This window comes from Nothobranchius furzeri, chromosome 4 (assembly GCF_043380555.1).
Source record: "Nothobranchius furzeri strain GRZ-AD chromosome 4, NfurGRZ-RIMD1, whole genome shotgun sequence".
Lineage (NCBI taxonomy): Eukaryota > Metazoa > Chordata > Actinopteri > Cyprinodontiformes > Nothobranchiidae > Nothobranchius > Nothobranchius furzeri.
In genome coordinates, this window is record NC_091744.1 from 18,025,551 (window position 1) to 18,049,616 (window position 24,066).

A 24,066-nucleotide genomic window follows, 5' to 3' on the forward strand; every position below is an offset into this window, starting at 1 on the left:
CATTTGAGATCTCCTTCGGCGATTCATAGATTATTGTTAAGGATCCAGCAATTAAAACTGACAATTATTATTATTATTTAGCTTGCCCACTTTCAAAATGGATAAATGCTTTACTCACCAATTAATGAATAGTTTTGACAGTGTCAGTAAGAGTTAAGAATGAGTCTTTCAATTAAACCTCAAAGGCAAGGGTTGGAGAAATTGAGTTTAAAAGCATTTTAAGGCCGATTACGTCACGGCAAAGCTACAAGGCCTTCCAAACAGTTAGGACACTCAAACTGCATCCTCAAATGTATCTTTATTTGTTTTCCAATGAAAAGGTTGGGTCTGTTGTATCATCATTTGTAAATGCTTTCCCAGAATTCATTGTGGGACAGACTGAGATTTTTGTTCTTGTGATAGTGGCATACGAAGATGGAGAGGATTACAGTTTCAGTTGTTAATACAATAATGTCTGACAGTTAAAGAAACAATGAAAACTTAAAGCCAGAGGTGGAAAGAGTACTAAAATTTCCTACTTAAGTACGAGTATCAATACTTTGATAATTTTGTACTCAATTACATCCCCTCTGCAGTAAGAGGGTACAACTCCTCAGTTGAACTGGTACTGGCATTATCCCTTCTTACACTAACATCAGAGGTGTATTCAGTGTGTGTGCAATACCCTGATTCTATTTAAATGCCTGTGTCCTTTATGCTCTTTCTGGTTGGAAACTCAATTTTCTATTTATTTATAATGTTACTTGCTGATGGTTATGATAATAGCCTACTGTCTTTGTGTATTTACCTCAATAACTTTTTCCCTCTTCTCCAAGTGTATGTGCTGCCTTAACGAGTAAATTTCCCCACCATGCAATTAATAAAGTTTATTCTATTCTATTCTAAATTCATGTAAAAAAAAAGTCAAGTAATGCTGGTGTAAAGGTTACAAAAACACTACATGAACCACTGTGAATCTTTAGACATTAAAACTGTTTAAAAAGACACTTTGGCATTGGCTGCTTTCTGACTAGCCGTTAGCTCATCAGTCCTACAAGACTTACAGCTTTTACTCCATGTTGACTTAGCTCCGACAGCTTTCTACAACTTCTACGCATAAACACACATCAGAATCCCCCCAAAAAACGCTTAACAAATGCTAATATGCTTATGTGTGCATGAGCATAAAATCAAACAGGTGTAAGCACTTTAAGGTGTGTATGAATTTTTCATCCTCCCCCTGGTTAAACGTTAGCTTTGAGTTGATCTCACTGCTTAAAGCCCACACACACACTTCATTTCACACTTCTTTCAAGCAGAAAGAAATTTTCACTTTATAATATAAGTAATGATTAAAAATAAGGCAGGCAAACATGAGGGGAGAGGTGGGGAGCGGGGTTGGGAGCGTCTGCTCTCTGGCAGCATAAACAGGCTCATTATGTTCATCATTAACAGTGAAATCACGCTGTCCTCTGCGAGCGTGTGAAAGTGGTTGTGGGGGGTCACGAACAGATGTCCAACACCTGTTCTTATTAAACTGGACCGTGTGAAGCTGGTCATTGTTTCACACTAATAAACAGCTTAAAATCACTTTGTCCGCTGGGCCATTTTGGAATCTAGATCCGCAGGGTTAGTGCAAAACTCGACTTATTGCCTGAGTGGCTTGATGCAGAGAGCTATTGGCAGAATTCCTCCACAGGTATGCAGCTTGACAACATAAAATCCTAAGAGAACAGTGGGGTGTTGGATCAAAGTGATGCAAACAGACAGGTTGTCATGAAACATGAAGCCAAGAAGGTCAAATTTAATATGGAAGAAAAAAAAGGTAAAATGTTGGTTGTATGAGGGTGAGCAATGCTTGGGAGAAAAAAAGGGAGCCTGATAAGAGGTGGGAAACTTGGAGAGAGAGGTGTGTTTAATGATGCATGTACAAAAACAGATGTTTTCTCATGGAACATCTGGAAAACAAAATATTTCACCAGTGAAAATGAGGTTCTCATATGCACAGATCCCCCCAGGCAGGTCTCAGTGTCCTGATAAACCCTCTAAATATCAGACATCTATACATCTGACAGAGTAAGGGTCCGGGTTCAGGAAAAGGTGATTTTAAAAAAGTGTTTTATGTTCATGTCAGAAAGTTTTGTAGAAGTCGGAGTATTTCTTTCCCGCTCAAACAAAGGATCAATACTAAGAATAACTTAAAAACTCCTTTGGCTGTTCATGGATCATTTTTATTGATCCAGCAATTAAAACTGTGAGAAATTATCTCATCATTTGGCTTACACACAGGGAAAATGGTTAAATGTTTTACTCAGAAGTTCACCAATTAAATAATAATTTCAGATATCTTCATTTTTAGTCATTTTATGATCATTTTTGTATTACATTGTTTGTAAAAATAAAATAAAATATAAATTTTACTTGAAATGTTTTGTATTTTTATTATGTTTTGCAGTATCTAGTAAGTCATGTTGACATGTAGAAACAGAAGAAAAGAAGACATGATATGTATTGCTACCGTATGTGCTTGAAATTGTATAGCGATCTAGATTTGAGGCCATATTGCCCTTTCTTGGTATTGACTGTAGACTAGAGATGCACAACCCCAGTGCAGATAGCCATGTTTGAGTGTTGCTTTTAAAGTGTAATTTTGTTACATAATATTTCATAATAGCTTTCATAAAATTCAATGACGGAATAAACAAGCTCCATTTCATTAAAAGCCACCCATCTTTAAAGGTGCAATATGTAAGAATGACATCCTTTGGTCAAATTTGGGTACTGTAGTCAATTCTTTTAAACAAAAAGTGACTCTCACTGCCGCTTCACGAGTTTCATGGCTGTAGCCAGTTATGGATCAGCACCAGAAGATCCTAGATGACTAGCGAAGACAAGTCGTACACAGTAAAATGGTAAATATATTGCCATATTATAGATCTCTTGGGTGTTTTACGGTTGGGAGCACTTACTGGACTTATTACGATAGTAGTCCTTCAGCATTAGAGAAGTTTTCCATCTTCTTGTTAGCTTGTTAACCTTCTGACTTGAACATAAAACATTTTTTTAAATAACATTTCTCTGAAGCTGTATCCCAAGTGGTCAGAGTGGTTGTTGTCTGATATTTAAATGTTTCATCAGAACACTAAGACCACTGGAGTAATCTCTGCTGTAATCAAGAACCTCATTTTTATTGGTGAAATATTTTGCACACCTCCCAATGTGTATGGAAAACTAAAGGAAAGCAACAGAACCGTCTACACCCTTCCAGCACATACACATTTCCGTGGCTGATGTGATCAGATGTTTGAGGTTTAATCCTTCATATGAGACCAACGTAATTAGTGGGAAACACATAAGGGCCTGAAGGTGTTTGCCGACAAGTGGGAGAAGTAAATTATCAGAAGCGAAACAGCCTCCTGGTTGGATTACTGGACATTAAACTAATCTATAGCAGAGACTTAAGAGCTATGAGTAAAAGAAAGAGATCATTATCCTCTAACAATCTATGTTCAATTATTCAGCTTGGGCAAACTATTAATTAATTCCAAAGTCATGACCTGCTAGCTGCACTGGGTCCCCAATTAGTGTGTTTCACCCTGTTGCTTGTGTAATGTTAAGCCGCTCCGCCACACTGAGCCGCTCTGATGTTTATCGCAGTCATCAAACTGGGAGCAGCTACGATTCCTGCACTTTGACATATCTGCTAAGAGAGCTGTAAATATGATGGGATGCTGTGAGCCAATCAACAGCCAATGGCATGAGATGATGTTAGTCTAACCTTAAACCATCCTTCTCAGGGTGCTGGGTCATACTGAAGACAGGGAAATGGCCTTCTTAATGAGCTGCATGAAATGTGCAACTGCTAATGTTAGAAACGTGGTTTTAATTTGTGTTTTGGCGAAGAATGAAAAAGTAGCACTTAAGTCAGAAAAGAGTGTGTGGGTTTTCACTCAATAACTGAAGCTAAGAACACCACCTGAACTCTGCTTATGCTCAGCAGAGAGCAGACAGAGCATCATCATAAACGGAGAAACGTTCGATTCAAAGTTCAAACCAGCAAGATTTTCATCAGGATGCCACCGTTATTTATTGTGTATTAATCCTGATATATAACCGTAGATACTCTAGACTCACGTTTGATGGTGTTTTTACGTGATGCAGTAATTCAAACGTACTCTTTACAGCTGAAGCTTTCAGCTGACACAGAATGGACTTTACAGGAGAAACAACAGTGTTTCCCTTCAGCAGAGGAAGTCCTGAGGGTCATTCAGTGTGGACTATTTGTGAAATTGTTGGAATGTAGAAAAAATCTAACAAATATTTCATTTTATTTTTTTTTTGCCTGTCTTGTCCTGGCAGTTGAAGCAGACAAAATGACTGATCTGGGTGCCATCACATGCCAAATTTAGTTTTTAAGCAATCTTCATTTGACACTTTACACTCCACTCTGAACCACAGGCTGCTTCTGATTCCTGTTTCTGGGATGTGTTCAAGAGATCCAGATATTGGAGAGCAAAGTCCAAAACTTAGAACAGCAGTGGTCTCCAACACGTTTTGTTGAGTTCAACAGTCCAGCATGTTTGGTGGTTTCTCTGCTCCAACACACCTGATTTGAATCACTGAATAATTAAAAAGTTTCTGCAGAGCTTGATGACCTGCCCAACGGGTAAATCAGGTGTTGGAGAGCACTGGTTTAGGCCGGGTACGCACGTGGCCAGGTTCTTTTTGTGGGATACCCAGTCGACGTGTCTACAGGGTCCTAAAGTATATGATCCACACAATGACGATGTAAAAATATGTTACAAACCAAAAATGTTCATATTCAAACATTTTGGGGCATTTTTCAACGTAACTATTCAAAGCTCTATTAATCTACCATCTCACTAAACACGTTCTCATTAGGAAATATACCTGCATCAAAAATAGCTTTAATTTCTAAAAATAAAACGTATTCTGCAGGAAATTTTTCATCAGATCCAGACTCTATTTATGTTTGACACGATTCTTTGGCTTCTTGAAGTTTCAGCTTCAAAAACAAGCACTTTGATCATGGTGCACTGAATGAACTGATTATTTTTATCCCCACATAATACAACTAGATCCAGTTCCAAGCAGCAGTTCGTGCCTTGTCAGTTCCTGTCCCTCGGTGACTGTGAAACTGTAGCTGTGTGAGCCATGGGGTGTTCTGCCGGCTTTGCAAAGAGGCATCCTTGTCATCAGAAGCAGGAGCACATGATACGGCCACCTGACATTGACACTGCTGGCAGAGGAAACTTTGTGCAGTGTAGTCTTACAAAGTCTGCTTCCTTTCTAAACTGTGACAAACTTCACATTCATGCTTTAGCCTGTAGGGCTTTAGCAAAATATGGCTGGTGTTGGTTTAGAGGAGCAACAGGTTGTAAAGATTTAAACAATTAGGTTGTAACAAGGCATAATAATATGCTATAGATGTCTAAGAGAGAATTATTAATAAAAAATAGGGTTAAGACAAACATGACTGTTTCCTTGTTCAATTCACAGCAACAATTATGGATCCTGATATGGATGAAGGAGACTTTAACAAAGCCTGGACCAACGGCCCACAGTTTCTCACAGAGTAGGTCTCCGCAATCAAAACAGGAAGCTGTGAAATCAACATCTACTGTATAACATCCACAGACGCTGGTTTGTTTTCTTTTCATTGACATTTCTCATCTAAGCTCCGTGGTGCTGAGCCAATTTCCGCTTATGATGTCACAACAAAGCCAAAGCTACAAGGTTTTAATTAGAAATGCACGCAAATACGACCTGAGGCCACATTAATGCTGCAAAACATTCATTACCAATAATAACTGTAACTGATACTGGAGTCGAAATATTGTTGTGCTGGCAAACAGCCAAGTCAAGCACCACTGGAGAAGAAACACACTTAAAAAGAGACAGCGTGTGTGTGTGTGTGTGTGTGTGTGTGTGTGTGTGTGTGTGTGTGTGTGTGTGTGTGTGTGTGTGTGTGTGTGTGTGTGTGTGTGTGTGTGTGTGTGCTTCATACAGATAGGAAATGCTATTTTAGTAGAAGTTGTGGAACAGCCTCAGAACGAAGAGACAGAGATTAGCTCTGATTGGACAGACTGGTGACAGTGGGACCAGTTACAATGTTGAGTGTTATTTATTTAACTGTAATCTCAAATATTTGAGTAGTTGATGCAAAAGCTACTTTTTTGACCTACGCTGCTTTAAATTTCACCTTTCTCATTTATACCAGGCGCATTACGGCAGTAGTGCGGTTTAGTTGCAAGCTCTGTGTCGTATAAATCCCCACTGGGAGCACGTCAGACACAAAGCAATGCCACTGTTTGTGAAGTGTGGTGTTCTCTTTGTAAAAATAATGTGTGATGTTATATATAATGCTGTAGTGGCAGGGAGCAAATTAGCTGGTCACCAGTAGACATGATGTTTAGGAATCCTAACCCTGCAACATTCTTTTATTTAGAAATGTAACGGATGCTTTACACTGGTATTTATTAGCCATATATTAATTGCAAAGCTTAATGTGTCCCAGAAGCATGCTGCAACAGTGAGATGCCTCTGGAACGCGCCTGAAATGTTCCATAGTGGCTTCTGTTTGCTGTGGAAACTTGCCGCTGCCAAAATGCGCCGGAGATGGAGTTAATAATTTAGGTAAGAAAAATAGCAAATCTGTTTTATTACTATAAACACGATAAAACTAAAAATTGCCTTCCCTTTAAAAATCTATAATGGGTCCATATTTTAGGTTGTCATGTCTTTGGAGCAGCTTTACACTTAAATATTTATGCCACGGTTCCAGTGCCTAAGAAATAGCATGAAATGAAATCTTTGGCTTAGTTTATTATTTTGTTTGAAACCAGTGGTCTCACTTCAGAAATGTTGGAGCACGGACCTTCCATCCTAGTGGCTGGGCTCTCCCTTAGAGATAGGGTGAGAAGCTCGGTCGTCCGGGAGGGGCTCGGAGTAGATATGCTGCTCCTCCACATGGAGAGGAACCAGTTGAGGTGGCTCGGGCATCTGGTCAGGATGCCTCCCTGGTTATTTGTAATGTATTTGAATTCACTACAACAGCATTAATATGCTCATGGGCATTTTGAACTTGCTGCTTTCCATAGCTGTTTCCTGACGCAAGGGTGGGGTTTGGCCCATCTTCTTATACACAAACGAGTTAAACCGAGCTCCAGTCGACAGCCACGATGAAAAGGCTCGCTAAAACCGGCTAAAACACGAACAAATGTCCCCAATTAATAAAAGCCAGGATGCCAAATGTTAAATTTAGAGCAGAACGTTGACCCAGAGGTTTCCTGATCAAGCAGCCACGTGAGAATACATGTAATGACCATTTTAGAGCAAGCTTTGAGAAAAATAAAAACAAGTGTGTGCCGCGTTACAAATAATGGCCCAGACGGGTGATAAAACACAAATAAATGGTTCTACGATCTCCGAGCTTTGGTATATCCTCATCACATTAAAATCCTTAAAGATCTTATATCGTCAAATCGTACGGCCCTAGTGTGAGCTTTTTTAATAAAATTTTTTTTTACGAAGCCAGTACTTCACTTATCCACCTCAGACTAGCCATTAGCTTGTCAACCAGAACCAGAACCAGAAACATTTTCAGGCTGTCAGCTTTGGCATGTTTTAATGAGAGACACATTTAGAGGACGTTTGTTTCATCCTACAACCAGGTTGTTCACTAATAAATTACTATCGCGTTGTTCCTGTCTTGTCACAGTGTTAGATTTAGAAGTTTATTTTCGTCATGTTCTTAGTCAGTCATATTTTTTTGTATTATTTCTTTTCTGGTAGTTTTGTCACTAATGATTCTGTTGTTTTACGTCCACTAGGGATAAACCCATACATCCGGCTGATATTTGCCATTTTTCATAAGTCAGAATCAACCAATGTACGTTTTTAGTAGAGCTGATAAAAATAGGCCAGTGCGGCTAATTTTTCTTTAAATGTATATTTATGGGGCGATGGTGGCACAGGAGTTAAGTGCTCACCCCGAAGGTTGCAGGTTCGAGCCTGGCTCAGTCTGTCACTGTCGTTGTTTCCTTGGGCAAGACACTTAACCCCCCTTGCCTGCTGGTGGTGGTCGGAGGGACCGGTGGCGTCAGTGCTCGGCAGCCTCGCCTCTGTCAGTGCGCCCCAGGGCAGCTGTGGCTACATCGTAGCTCATCCCCACCAGTGTGTGAATGCGTGTGTGAATGGGTGAATGACTGATTGTGTTGTAAAGCGCCTTGGGGGGTTCCAGGACTCTAGAAGGTGCTATATCAAATACGGGCCAGTTACCATTTACCATTTACCATGTTCCTGAAAACGTCTGCTTAATAAATGCTCTAAGAAATTGTCATTAGCTGTTTTTTTGTATTTTATTTGTTTAACATTTCATACTTGGTCATTTTTTATTTGTTTAAACTTTCTTTAAATGCTTTATTTTAATACCGAGCACAGGAAGAAGAATGAACAGTTGGTTACATGCCGAGTTCAAAAGCCAAAGTTGAGCATTACCTATTATTAGTTACATCTCAGTCATGTAGATGAGTCAGAAAAGGTCTAGGACAGTGGTACTCAATAGGCGGCCCGCGGGCCACGTCCGGCCCACGAGCCCTCTCTTTGTGGCCCCCTCACCCCGCGCGCACCCCTCAACCTCACCCCCAACGGCCGACCGGGAGGTGTAGGATAAGGCTGAGGAAAATAATCAAACCATCAATGCATACACGATTCGGCATCAAAGAAGAGTACATCATGATCGATTATAGTGGAATGTTTTGTTATTGTAACGGCGGCACCAGCGTAGCATCCAGATCTGTCAGAGCGGTGTTCTCCACATTTACCGGGTAGGAAACGTTGGTCCTCCTTTATGTGGTACTGCAGGGCTGAGCGCTTGAAACCGATTCCGAACCGAATCAGCCCGATCGGTTCTGTTGGATTTGAGCTGGGTTGTCACGCAGCACGCTCCGCTCGCTCGATCAGCGACTGGGAGAGAGAGAGGGGCTAATTGTCTGCTCACACAAAAGAGAGGAATGGAGGACACACCTCCAAACACGCATTATTATTTTTATAATTTCATTATTATTTCTCCTCGAGTCTCCAGACAGACCGAGTGTTGTGATGCGGGACATACGGTCGTGGGGAGGGGGCGGGGTCAGTGATGGCGGCTGCAGCGTGATCATCTGTCTCTTTTCTTTAGGGACACAAGGAAGTTAAAGGAGAGAGAAATATAAGATAGAAGTTTCCGTTCCACTTTATTCTTTTGTTTCGTGATGATAAACTGATGTTAAATTCAGCTTAAAGAGAAAGTGGGAGGAAGCTTTGGTTTATTTTAAGTTACAGGAGATCTTGTTTACTATCTGCTCCTCCAGAGACACCACGGACATGAGGGTCACATGGTGAGGGTTCCACATAAATAAACAATCAATGATGAACAAGAGTCTGCTTCTAGACCTGCAAAAAAGGGACACACAACAATACAACTAGAGCAAGCTTTCGCTGCGTCAACGTGATGATGAAATATAAAATCAACATTGTTTAACTGAACAATCACACGATAATAAATCACAGTGCATTTAGTGGCAACCACAGCCTTAAGGCATGTGTTAAACATGCCCATGTCCATACTTATGAGAGCACCATGAGAGCACCTGTGTGTGTACACGCACTTGTTTATGTAAGGTTTCTCTATAGGAGCGTCCAATAGAGAGTGTGAGGGGCCACATATCTGCCCCCAAAGATGTGTTAGAGACGGAAGGAGCTCCAAGTCCCAGAAATCCTGGTGCTGCCCCAGAGCACAGGGACCCCAGGGAGACTGCAACCAGAAAAGCCCCCGCCCCCCTCAAGAGACCCAGAGGATTGCCTCGAGGGGGTCACAACCAGCAGCCGGCAGAGTCCCAGGAGACATCAGCGGCAAGTAAGTAAACTTTATTCGTATAGCACCTTTCCCAGGCATAAGCCACAAGGTGCTCGACAACACTGTAAAAGTTTAAACAAAAAATTAGTAAAATAAAAGCAGTAAATAAAAACAATTTATAGAAATAAATAAAAAACATATCATAAAAGGCCAAGACCACACAGAAAACATAACAGCTCTAAAATAACTAGACGAATGCCTGAACAAATAAATGAGTCTTAAGCTCACTCTTGAACTTGTCAACAGAATCAATAGAACACAGAGTGAGGGGTAGGTTATTCCAGTGCTTAGGAGCTACCCCCCCCCCCCCGCAGCCTCCCACCCCCTAGCCGGTCGTGCCCGGAACCCAGCAACCCGGGACCCAGTGGCAACTAGCCCCCGCCGGGGACCCAGCAGAGCCCAGGGAATCAGACCCCACCAGGGAGCCACCGGGATTTATCAGGCAGACGCTCACACATACACATACAACCAAAGACTTGCAAAAATGCACGCCGGACACCCACTCATGCTCCCCATACACACCCTATTCACTCTGGTCCGGTACTGCTGCACAAAGGGTACAACCATCACCGGTTACCAGAGTTCGACCCTTTCTGCTGGGGTGCTGATGAGCAGGCTCCCCCACCCAACGCCGAGCACAGCAACCCACCACCCCAGACCCCAACCAGACGGCCAGATCCCTCTCCTAGCCTCCATCCCAGGAAGCCAAGCAACAACAGAGGTGCGCTAAGACCCCTAGTCTCCCTCCACCTGCTTCAATATAGTGACCCCCCCCCCCCCCCCCCCCCCCGTGATGGGACAGCAGAGGAGCCAAGGTCTACCTGAGGCCCCTGAGCCTAGGCCAGGCACTGCCGCATGTTCCCGCCTTCTTCCCTGCAGCATACACGTTAGGACCCGACTCCCAAGGCCCCGCCCAGATCTACTCAGGGGCAATGCAGATGTCAGGCAGCAACCCTCGGCCACCGCCAAGACCCCCAAGGGTCCCCATTCACACATAATCTGGTATTCCTTGAAACTTTTCTTGAAATTCCATGTCTAACTCCTAAGATCCTCCTCCAGACTGGCAGACAACATGTGCTGGCTTGATTTATTTTATAATAAGCATGAAAATTGAAATCCCCTCGTCTCCTAAAGAATCAATACATTTAAGGTGATTTATTGGAAATGAGTAGAGCTGTGTTCACCCATGCAAAACACTTGGTGTTGTTGGCTTTATGCTCACTATCATGGGCCATGTCATGCACCAGCAGAGGGTTTGGCCATGCAGAGACAGAAGTTCGGCTGCTACCTGCAATATTTGACCATGCTGCCTGCCAGGTTTTCCACTGGGTGTATTTCAGTACTTATTATTTATCTTGTGACTTAATACATGCCAAGAAAATATGCCCACTTGTTTATCTATGGAAGAAACTGCATATTTTCACCAAAAGGAAATTTTAGCTGGAAAAGGAAACTGTTAAAATACAGTAAAGGGAGATTTTTCAACAGGTGAAGTCAGACGGCTGCACAAACAATCATACGGGGCATCGAATTCCTTCAATGGCTTTTACAATAAATGAGGATTAAAGCGTGCAGAAAACCATTTTTACATCAATCAATGCATCTGCCTGCAGCTTTCTGATTCAGAAAATTGTAAGAGCCTTAAGTTAGGCATGCGTACAGAACTAGGAATGAAAAGTAGCGACAGCGCTCCAAAGACGTGATCCTGAGGAATATAGCCACAAGCTCGCACACGACTGGTTGGTATTCATGAAAAGTTTGAGGCAAATACAATTAGTCTTCTTTTTTTCTCAGTTGCTTTTTAGTCCTCGGCAATCACACTTTTAGGATGGTAGAGTGCAAGGAAAACTGAGCTGTTTAATGACCCTAACCCTTCACCACCAACAATCCTTAAGACAGGAGTGTGAAAACAACACTGCAAGCCTAACTGCACAGCTGTTTTCAAATCCCACCGCAGCATTTTCACTTCATTGGATGTTACAAATAGGGCTGTGCAATTAATCCAGCTGGTGTTTCGATCTCAGCTCTGACTAATCACAATGAGATGGTATTGACCAAAGAATTATTATTGGGCTTATGTTGTCACATTCAGCTTTGAAAGTGTGATTTTCTTTTGGTTAAATCCCTCGTAAGTTGGAGGGCAGAATGAGAACAAAACACAAATATAGTAAGTCTTAAGCCTCATACACCCAACGGTATACGCCCAGTCATTCTGTACCATGTCGTTCAATTTCAAAGCTCACGCCCTGATTGGGCATTGAACGTCTGCAGCAGCTTTTCTCCACTTTTATAACAATGCTTTTGGTCCAAATTTGATTTGACTGCATACATTTTTTTTCATAAATCCGAAATGTTGTTTGATGGGTATTTACCATTTTTTGTATACATCAGCATCAACTGATATGCTTCTTGTTGTGTCCTTGGTAAGACACTACCTGCCTTGCCTGCTGATGTTGGTCGGAGGGACCGGTGGCGCCACTGTTAGGCAGGCCTCGCCTCTGTCAGTGCACCCCAGGGCAGCTGTGGCTACGCCGTAGCTCATCCCCAGCAGCGTGTGAATGACTGATTCTGTTGTGAAGTGCCTTGGGGGGCTGTAGAACCCTCGGAAGGCTCTATGCAGGCTATTTACCATTCAGTGGAGCCAGTATTAAGTCGAGCACAACTGCGGGAAGCCCTGCATGTATATTTATGTTTCTGAAAAAACATTTGCTTAATAGATGCTTGAAAGCATTATTTTCAATTGAAATTTTATATTTACATGTTTTGTATATGTAATACTTTGTCAGTTTATTTATTTGATTATTTATAAACAAGGTGGGAAAAGCCAGAATATCTGGCATGAAATAAAAAAAAATTGGCAGCACATATCAGCCACCAGCTGATCTCTGCAAGCTGGCATCGGAAATAAAAACCCTATCAGTTCTGATGTTTATGCCTCTATTTCTGTGCACCTCCCACGCATACATGAGATTCAGAGCCTTTTCATAACCCATAGCCGCCCCATTTCAAGATGGAAATCCGTTACGACCCAAACATTTGTGCAGCACGTGCGCGGATAATGTCAGGAGTGCGTTTAGCAGATCAAACAGCTTGTCTCAGATGACGACAGCCGGGATGTGCGCTGCTGCCAGTTAATGTGAGCAGACCTGAGCTGGACAGGAGCCTCTTGGGCTTTCTCAGCAGCGTCCTGTCTGTCCTTCGACTAACAAGAGATCAGCGTTTTCCCATCTCCATTCATCCTCCGACCACGCGCTGCGTCAACGCGTAATGACATTTGCGTGTGCTTAAAAACATAAACAGAACTTTCAATTAACTATTTGATTTTAACTTAATAGATAACTTAATATGATTCCAGCAGGATTTACTCCGCACCAGAGCAGGGGAAGCCTGGGAGGGGAAGGGTTCCTCCAGGTTGCCTCTGTCGTCGTTCTTCCCCTCTGAGCTCATTTAACTTTGAAGGAGGTCGGTGAAATTTCATCAGCTTCAAAAGCACACTCAGTAAAGCTGGTGCCAATTTTTAAAAGGCCCAGTTTCCAGAAAGATTACCTAGGACCCTCTTTTAAATCCTGACTAAAGAAACGCCTTTTAAACAACGAGCGCAAATGTATTCTGGTGGAATTCATTTAAATTACAAGATAAAAACAAACTGTTTCCCTTACTTGTAAAAGTATGTGCCTGGGTGATTACAAAGCCCCTCCGGAAACACTTGTGTGGGTTAAAAGTGTGTCTATAAAAGCATTCAAACGTTTTCACTTAGTTCATTTTTTTTTCTTTTTTCTTTTAGTCTGGGTGAGTTATTACGCGCGCGCCTCTCCATGCGCCCTGTGCTTTTTCATGCGTTCCAGCGCACGTGCGGCGCCGCACTCACCTGCGTTCCTGAGCTTCTTGTTCCTGTACACGGAGAAGATGACCAGGAGGTTTCCCAGGATGTCCACCACGATGGTAAAGATGAGGAAGCAGCCCAGAGTGGTGGTGACCCACGGCGGGCGGCTCACGGTCGGGTCTGCGGAGCTGTTCAGATGAGACCCATTCATGAACATTGTGCGGAACTTGTCCCACCTGAGCAAGTCTGCGCGCGAGAATCCTAAAAAGTGGACGGCGGTGGGTTGAAACTAAAGGCTGGTTTCATCATTTCCACGCGTGCCTTTTCCATTCCCCCTTACCACCTCCTCCTCCACCTCCACCAGCTCCTTGGTTCTCATTCAGCTCTGGAGAGCCAGCCGCTGCTCTGCTCGCCTCGGAGTCACTCCTGCGCCCGCGTGCCATTCACTTTGTTGGTACGCATGTGTGTATGCCATGGAGCTGCCACTTCAAACCTTCGCAGCATGTGATCAAACAAACCCAAAGAGAGGCAATTCTCACTCCCAGGGAGAAACACTGTCGCTTGGTGGCTGCGATGCGGAAAAGCACCCGTGCGGCTGTGTCCTACTTCCTTTCATTCATGGCTTATTGCGCTTGCATTATTTCAGAAGCCCATTCATTATTATTTTAAAGAATCATTCATTAGACCTCTTTACTTTCTGGATCGAAGCCAAATGTGAGCCACAAACACGTCTTTAAATCATTCATTAACTTCCAGCATAAATCTTGTATTCTCTGTTTTTTTTTCACCGAAGAAAAGAATCGCCAGAAAACGCAGACTTGATGTGATTTAATCACATGTACATTTTCCATGTAAGTTTTAAAGTAATTGAGAGATGCACTTGTTCTTAGGTTCATGATTATTTGAATTGTGTTTAACTTAAATAGCAGTTGTGATTTTATAAACATGAAAACTCACATACAATTTTAAGGTGATTAAGCTGGTCAATTTTTTTTTTTTGATTTATTTATTTTTTCTCGGGTGGGGTGGGGGGCAGGAACGGTTTGTGCCTCTTTAGCCTAAATTACACACCGGAACTTCACAGCCCGCTAGGAGATTTTGTAAAGTTCTAAAAGTGGGATTTGTTTAGGGTTTACTAAACGTGCTTAGTTTAGGTTACCACTAGATTAGAATTTTGTTCATCTGTTTTGATTAAAAAAAAACAGTTGTGTTTACGGGCAAAGAATTTTTTTTTACACGTTCCACTGAAAATCAAGGCTGCATCACATTTTTCTCTCCTTTTTGACTTTAGGTAACACAAACGGACATCATAAACTAATCAGCTATCATTTGTGTCAGACGCACCAGTATGATTAGAGAAAACATGGTAGATCTGTACAAAGCACAGCTATTATCCCATTGTTATTGAGTGATGTTCCAAATAAATGGGTTAACGCCTTTTAATGCACATAAGCAGCTTCTGAGAGTGCACGGCTAGCAGAATCAAAGTGTGGAACCCACAAGCAGTTTTTTGTGCTGCAGATGTAAGATGATGCAAAAATAAAGCTTGTATCAGAAAACTACAGTTTTTGTCTATGTCTACTGTTCTTGGTGTTACATGGAGTCACTGTGGCATGAATTCTGTTGTGAGACTGTAATTGAGAGACAACTAACGTAAATGCAATAACCCCCAAACACACACGCACATACACACGTACGCGCACACACACACACATACACGCGCACACCCCAATGACACACACACACACACACACACACACACACACACACATACATCCTCTGGTCTAGCATTTATTGTGAGGACCATCACTGACCTCCATTCATTTTAGTGACTGGATAGTGCCTAACCCTAACTAAAGCTTAATCACAAATAGCATTTTACTTCTACATTGTGAATAGTAATGAGTAATATGTAATGTAGAGAGTATGGTTTGTTTTATTAAATTGTTCTTTATCGCTGTATGGTCTTCTGGTGTATTGTCACTCATTTTGAATTTTTTTAACTCAATGACGTCAGATAGACAAAAACAAATTGACAACAGAGATGAGGTAAAGTGAAGACGAGTTTTAACGGCATAGACAGACGACTTCAGTTATTCACACAGCTTAACAACAAGCTATTATAACAGAACAAGAAAACAACAGGTAGCAGCAGCAGGTAACATCAGGTAACAACATCTAATTACATCATCAAGTAACAGAATGTTTTAATTTGGAGGGGTGTCCTTTCAGCCTATCATACAATGAAATGAAACAGAACAAAATTATATATTATTATTATTATTATTTCAAAAATGAAAGTGACAGAAAAAGCTGATCATGACCTGTGACCCTGCAATCAGAACAATGGGAAAAAATCTAGCACAACTACAGCTTTTTTCTGTCACTTTCATTTTTGAAATAATATAAATGATTAAACATTCCACACCATTAAATTTCCCTTTTAATTTAATTATCATGGGTATTTAGCAGAGGTGTGGACTCGAGTCACATGACTTGGACTCGAGTCATTATTTTGATGACTTCTGACTTGACTTGATAACATCTATAAAGACTTACAACTTGACTCGGACTTGAACGCCAATGACTTGCGACTTGAATCGACTTGCATCTGTTGACTTGATGGTGACTTGAGCATATTTAATATTTTAGCACATAAGTGACACGATTGTCACGTTAAGGGGATGGTTAGGACCCAAAAATGCAGATACCCAGGATGACTCGAGGCAGGAGTTGATGTAAAGAATAAATCCTTTTATTTGTAGGATGACAACAAAAGTCAATCCAAAAGGCTGCAAGCCAAAAGTCCAAAAGTCCTGGAGCACAGGACACCGAAGGCTCACTTAGAGCACAAAGTCTGGGGACGAGACAAAAGGCTCACACAGAGCAACAGAAAACGCTGACATACAAACAACAATGGACCGACAAGACACTGAGACAAGACAGGGCTTTGTACACTGGGGCATAATGGGAGGATGATGAGCTGCAGGTGTGTGGGGAGAGAACCAGGTGAAAGTGATAACTAATCAGGGAGGAGGAGCAGGAGAGGACACCAGACCTAACTGGGAAAGGACACACACGCACACACACACACACACACACACACACACACACACACACACACACACACACGCAAAACTGGAATAATAGACCTATGGAAATGATGGTGGGGAGACTGAAGGAACACAGGACCTGAGAGGGAATATCTGGAGGGCTGAAGACCAGGGGACACAAGAGGAACACACAGACACAGACATAGGCCATGACAACAACATGGACAAAAATCATAAATCATTCTTGGTTCTGGGTTTGATTTACTGCTAAATGCAGCAGCACTTTGCTTATAATCACTTTCAGTGGCACTTTCTGCTTGTTAGAGCAAATAAATGAAGCTTTAAGAAGCTTTATTTCTGGAATTTATTTATTATCATCGTCATTAAATTGAAGTTATGACAGATGACTTGATTATGACTTGAAAGTTAAGGACTTGGACTTGACTTGGACTTCCAGATCATTGACTTTGGACTCGACTTATACTTGGTTGTCTTTGACTTGGACTTGAGTCGAGAATTGACTGGAAAGACGTGACTTACATGTGACTTGCAAAGCAGTGACTTGGTCACAATTCTGGTAGTTAGAGTCAGTGCCTCGGTAAACAATGCAATTTAACCATTTCCACTTGAGGCCAGAACGCACTCTCACCATCCTTCTGCTCTGCGTAAACCTGAACTGTTTGTGCGTAATTAAATGTCTCCAGGGAAAAAAACTACAGCCATGAGGTTCACTTTTGCCTCAGACAGACTTGTTGCTGTTTTATGTTCTGACTGAATCTGCGATGCGCTGCCACATGGACTGGAATAACATTTGCTCCTGCAGTAACATGAGTTGCAGTGAACTCATGAAGAGGCTGATCTGGAGCGGGCTTTCATACGTGATCCCAAAACAGAAGATAATATTTCAATTTGACCTGGAATGGAAAATGTTGATATTTAAACCTCTTATATGCTTTCATCACGGAGGAGGCAGCGCTCATCTCTGCCTTCAGTCTGACGGCGCAGCGCCGGAGTTTGCGCATTGTAATAGGAGGCTGTTCTGGCTTTGCCACTGGTCCACGCAATGACAAACTACCCTTAAATGTAGTTTTAGAGGTGTGGTGTGAGTTAACTTCTGATTTAGCTTACAGTTAGGAACAGAACTGCACTGGTTAGGGTACAGGTTAGGCATAGTGGAGTCACTAAAAGGAATGGACGGTCCACAAGGATACGGGAACACGTGTGTGTGTGTGTGTGTGTGTGTGTGTGTGTGTGTGTGTGTGTGTGTGTGTGTGTGTGTGTGTGTGTGTGTTGTTTGCTACATAATGAACCTCCTAACCTTGTAAAAGTTTCAAACAGATCTGTAATAAATGAGTTTCTTTGTAACGGTGTTTACCTTTTAAAGTCTGGCCAGTTCAGGACGGCAGCAGACAATAAGCATTCCTTCAGACTGTTTTTGCTCATTTCACATCTATTTGTTGCTGTCTTTAGCCTTGTCCCAACTGTTCTCTGGGTTTGTCAGTTTTCAGCGTATATTATAGTGACTTTGTTCTCAGGTTGGGACCAGTTTCTCAGCTGTTTCTGTGGAGCATCCAAAGCCAGCAATTTCATTACTGCACCGTGCTTGCTAGGTCAGCTCATTTTTCAGGTAGTGTTTTGGTTTCTGAAACAAATTCAGCTTTACTTTGACAATAGTTCTAGAAGAAACACCGTCCCATTCTTATCACCTTTAAACAACTCCTTTAAAAGGATCAATTATAATAATCCCAGAACTTTTAATCAACCTCACTGGTTTTAATGATATTTTACCACCAGCTTAGATGTATGCTGTAAATGTCAACTGACACAATGCAAAACATTTATCATCTGTTCTCAGTCATTTCTCAGTTTTAAACTGTAGGTGAGCTTTTTTCTCCTCACTGAACAGACCAACGCTTCAGGAATATTTAAAAATCTAAAAGCAAATAAATGAAAAAGAACACAAACAAACCAAAACAACAAATACAGTTTTGAATAATTACAGTTATTTGAGCAATGCAAACACTGAAAACAATAAATTTGAGAATAGAAGTCTCATGATGGAGATGAACAAGACAGATATTTGTTCTGTCAATTTGCTTATAATAGATTAAAAAAATGAAGCATAGGTGGAATAAGTAGGACAGCTTGTGATCTGAACTATCTGTAATTCAGATCTGCGGCCTGGGATCAGTATACTGCTGTCTGCTTGCTAGATGGTAATGAAGTGTGTGGGTATTTTAGAATGAGCTCAAATTGAAATTGCTGTTACTTATTGTAAGGAAGAGACTTGCCCCTCAAATCCTGAAAACCATGACGAGAAATCCTGGTTATTCCAAATTAACGTGCTACTGTGTATATGATAAAACTCATTACAGATTTATGCAATAACTTATCTTCTATTGTCACAATGGGTGTAGCTAAACTCTCTGAGTTTTCCTGTTTGCAGGTGGGCGCGCCCGGAGAGCAGCTGCTGCGAATTCCCTCATCAGCTCGCAGGGGATTTAAGGAGCGGTGTGACAACTCACCATTGCCGGATGATTACTCGCATTGGGTAGTTTACACCAGCTCTAGACCTGTTTTCTAATTGTTCTGCATCCTGTTCTGCCTGTTTAAGCCTCGTCATCATCTGTCCCGTTCCTCCGTTCTCCCGCCCAGGTACTCTCATCATCTGCCTGTTACCAGCTCGTCAACCTGCACTCTCACCTGTTACTACAGGGAGTCTCTGGATCTCCTGTCCACCAGCCACACCGCTTCTCCTTTGGCCACCTGCTCTCCTGCGCTCACCTGCCCGCTTTTGGAACCGGTGCTCAGCTCCCAGCCTCCTCCACCAGCTACCACTCAGACCTGACATGCCCTCCTCTCCGCGCTCCACTACCGTACTGGAATCCAACGCTGCCAGAACCGTCCTCCTCCGACGTCTCCCCAGCCTCTTCAAGCTCAATAAATAATATATTATTTTACTCACCTTGTCTCTTTGTGATTCTGCATGTCGTGGGTCAAAAGACTCGATCACAACATGACTTCTGTGGAGTCTATGTAAACGATAAGGTCACTGCTGATTTCATTCCAAGACAACAAAGCCGTCTTTCGACTTCTTTGTGGAAACAGCAAAGCGTCTAGTCTCCAACAGCGGTGGTGTTATTCACAGCTCTTCAGAACATCAAGGACAGGCTCTGATACGACCCGACTTCTAAGATGGATTTTTTTTTCACAAAGTTTGATTTTACAATAGCCCTAGTGTTCAGTTCAGCTATGACTGGTAACTTTTTAAAATGTTCTTGTTCTTGTGGTTGATCTACATTTGTATTGTGCTGTGGAGTTGGTCTGCTTGGGCTTAACACTGCAACATAAAAACCAACCTATTGGAAAATGGGAATAAAACATTGTGATGAATCCGATGAAGTTGAATGGCAGCCAGTGAAGCTGGAGGAGAAGCGGGGTGATGGATGTTTGGTCAGAAGCAGAGCACAGGCATTCTGAACCAGATGGTTCAGGGAGGTTTTGCTCAAACAAGCGAGTTGCAGTAGTCTCAGGCCCTGTCCACACGTAGCCGGGGTTTTTTAAAAACGAATATCCGCCCCTCCAAAAACTAGCATCCACACCACCTCGTTTTAAAAAAAAACTGTCCACACGTACCCGGATAAATACGTTGTTAAGGACATGCCAGACCTGTAGGCGGCAGTACTTCCCCTGTTCTTAACCTCGTCCTTCGTCTGTGGTCTTCCGCAAGGAGCAGTAATTCCGCTTGCAAAAACAAACAAGCAGAAAGCGCTTGGACAATTGATGGATCGGGTAGTGACAGAGCGCAGCTCCGAGGGCATCCATGCTGTCGGCTAGTGTAAACACAGGTCGCACACGTGATGTCAGCAGTTTTTTGTCGCGGAAAGTGACGTTGCGGACCTTAAAACTCCGGTTTTGTCTGTCCACACGCAGACACCTAAAACGGAGAAAACGTAGATCTTCACTTTGGCTGGAGTTTTTAAAAAGATCCGTTTTCATGTGAAAGAACTCCGTTTTCGTGTGGATGACAGGCCAAAACGTAGGAAAATATCTACGTTTTGGCAGATCCCCGGCTACGTGTGGACAGGGCCTAAGCGTTAGGAGATGAAGGTGTGGATAACTGTCTCAAGTTCACAGCGAGACATAACTGGACTCAGCTTGGCAATGTTCCTGAGATGAAGCAAAGAGCGAACAAGAAAATTGACATCTTATTTTGAAAGTATCAAAAAGCTATGATGTTGACAAAATGCATCAAAAATAGTGGTAACCATGGTAACCATGATAATAATTTAATAATCAAATCGAAGGACCCTGAATTGAAATGGAATTGTGAGGTGCCTAAGATTGCACACCCTTAGAAACCGTGGAAGCATTAATCATAGAAAATCAGGTCAATGGACTGAAAAGCACTTTTAAACAAAGGTGAGGGTAAGATGTCAAGGGGGCATGCAAGGTCTCCATAGAGTTAACTAGTTTGCTTAGCTCAGGCAAAGAAACAGGTGCAAAATTAACAAGAATGATGGTTGGGATGGAGCCAGAACAGGCAGAGATAAAGCTGAAGGAGAGATGCCAGATCTAACCTTCTTGACTTTACTCATAAAGAAAGAGATTTCAGTCTCCCATCGGAATGTATGGAGACTGTAGGTGATGCAGGAGGTACAATACTGCTGATGGTGCTAAATGACACTTTGCAAATGTCTTATCAAGTAGCAGAGGCTCTACTCAGAGGGAATCCCTAAGAATCACAGCTAAACTTTTTGTGATGTCACAAACGGGGAATTTAAAAAAAGGCAAATTTTAGGCACCTAAAACCAAACACTGACAAAAAACTGATGGATGGGTTTCTTTATGTTTGGAGTTTTTACAGAGGCAGTAAAGGCCCGTGTAGCAGCACAAAGGATGTAAAAGATGAGTTTCATAATACTGTATGTCCCCTTTAAACATCCTCTATAGCCTGAGAATTCATTGAGGAGGAGCTGGATTATAACACTGTCCTTCACTCCTTAATGTGTTACTTCCAAGTTCCACCCTTGGGTATGTTGCAGTAAATTAATGAGTGGAAAATCATACAAATGTACAAGTCCTCCTTTTTTCTGATACCTCTGTAGAAGGGCCTTTAATTAACTACACAAAAAACTTCCCTATATGTCCATAAATTAAAAGCAGCACCTTTGGCATGTACAGTAGATAAAAGTTGTCAAAGGTTTTTCTACCTTTCTCTTTGCCCAGTGAGTCCTCACATCCTGGTCTTGCTTTTGTTTCTTCACACATTCTATGCCATCTAGAAACCGCGACTCCTCACCACTAAGAGATGGCCATCGAGATGAACCTGTTGCTGCCTTCGGCAACTCCATTTTGGAGAACTGCCAACAAATGTAGAATGCAAAATGTGGGTGGTGCCCAACGTAGAAGAGTTAAAGTTGTGGTTCACTCATTTAATCTACATTTGCAATGGTCTCTGGTAGGAATGAATGCCTTGCAAGTCGATCTCGGGGGCTAAAACAAGCCCAGAAATGCTTGGATCAGCATGGACAAGTGTGCTGCAGCAGATGGCGGCACAACACGGCAGGATTTGGAGTCTTATTTCCTGATATTTGGATATGTTGCCTCGGATTAGATAACAGTAACGCAACTCTACTTCTGACTTGTAACGTGGATGTTTTATCTCCACAAATAACACAAGCCTCAATAGTCCTGTCAGAACCAGATCAGTTCCTGCAGTGAACCCTACTCCCTGGTTTAATGACAGCCTTCACAGCCTGAAGCGCCAAAGCAGAAAAATTGAGCGTTTGTGGAAGGAAACCCATCTCCACGTCCATCTGCGGCACCTAAAGGATCTTCTGACATCCTTTAACTCTGCAGTCAGAGACGCTAGGGTTTCCTATTTCTCCAACCTGGTGTCCCAGAGCAAAGGGAACCCCAAGGTGCTGTTTAACACCATCAGCAGTATCGTCTCTCCTGCCTCTCCTACAGCCTCCATCCACTCTGTTACAGACTGTGAGAACTTTCTGTCTTTCTTTGTGGACAAAGTCAATAAGGTTAGATCTAGCATCTCTCCTTCAGCCTTATCACTGCCTCTCCCGACTCCAACCAGGCCAATCATCCTAGATAGCTTTGCTCCTGTTTCTTTGCCTGAGTTAACCAAACTAGTTAACTCTATGAAGACCTCTGCATGCCCCCTCCACATCTTACCCTCATCTTTGTTTAAAAGTGCTTTTCAGTCCATCGGTCCCAGCGTGCTCTCTATAATTAATGCTTCTCTGGTCTCTGGTCAGGTCCCTGCTTACTTTAAGAACGCTGTAATCCACCCGCTTCTTAAAAAACCCAGTCTCGACCCCTCTCTCCATAGCAGCTTCAGACCCATCTCTAAACTTCCGTTCATCTCCAAGATCTTGGAAAAGGTTGTGGCTAAACAACTCACAGCTGCTCTTGATGAACATAATATCTATGATAGCTTCCAGTCAGGTTTTCGTAGAGCTCATTCTACTGAAACAGCTCTTCTTAGGGTCTCTAATGACCAGTGTTGGGAGTAATGCGGTACAAAAGTAATTAATTACTGTAATGCATTGCTTTTTGCTGTAATGTGGTAATGTAAGGCATTACAGGGAAAGAAAATGGTAATATTTACTCGGTACAATTGTCAGTAACGTGGTAATTACAATGCATTTTTAAACCCAGATTCAAGATGTGTTCCTTAAAAATTCAAATTGCGGGAAACCCGAAGAAAGATCCAGTATCTGCATATATTACGTCATTTATGGACTCAGCTTTGTGGGCAGAGAGGACGCAGTGGTACGTGGTAACGGACCGCGGTCAAGTGAGCCGTCATTCGTGAGCCGCGGTCAAGCCAGCCGCATCTTATCCGCCGCGAAAATTTCATTGCGCGTTTACAACAGTCAACGGCTCAAATACTCCAGCTGCGTCCTGCACGCGGCCGCTGCAACATTCACAAATACGCTCCACTAAAACAAAATAATTCACTTGGGATCGTTCATATCAGCGCATGTTCTCTGGTATTTTGTGCTTTTCTGACGTGCTTTGCCTCAGCTGAGTTCAATCTGTACCACGGTGATTTCAACTCATTGCTGCTGGAGCGCCGCGCATGTGAAGATCCCTTTGGCCGATAGTTAGAAAGTAGGAAGTCTAGGAAACAGTTTTTTCTGGAAGACAGAGAAAACATGCAGCATGCAGGAAGGTTAGAGAGAGAAAGGGCCGGAAATTATTCAAATTAAATAAAATCAAGAAAACAAAACAAAGTGCTTGAAAAGAAAAAAGTAGGTAGATTTATCCCC

At 42.3% G+C, this 24,066-nt stretch overlaps 1 protein-coding gene across 1 annotated transcript in view; it reads right to left on the reverse strand.

The window, feature by feature from the left end:
* mtnr1aa (melatonin receptor 1A a) overlaps window positions 1–15,080 on the reverse strand; it is a 94,885-nt gene extending 79,805 nt beyond the window's left edge. The window contains exon 1 of the mRNA XM_015963944.3: window positions 13,767–15,080. Within this exon, the coding sequence (XP_015819430.1) occupies window positions 13,767–13,938 (172 nt within the window). The 5' untranslated portion in view covers window positions 13,939–15,080. The remainder of the gene's footprint in view (window positions 1–13,766) is intronic.
* Window positions 15,081–24,066: the final 8,986 nt, after the last annotated feature.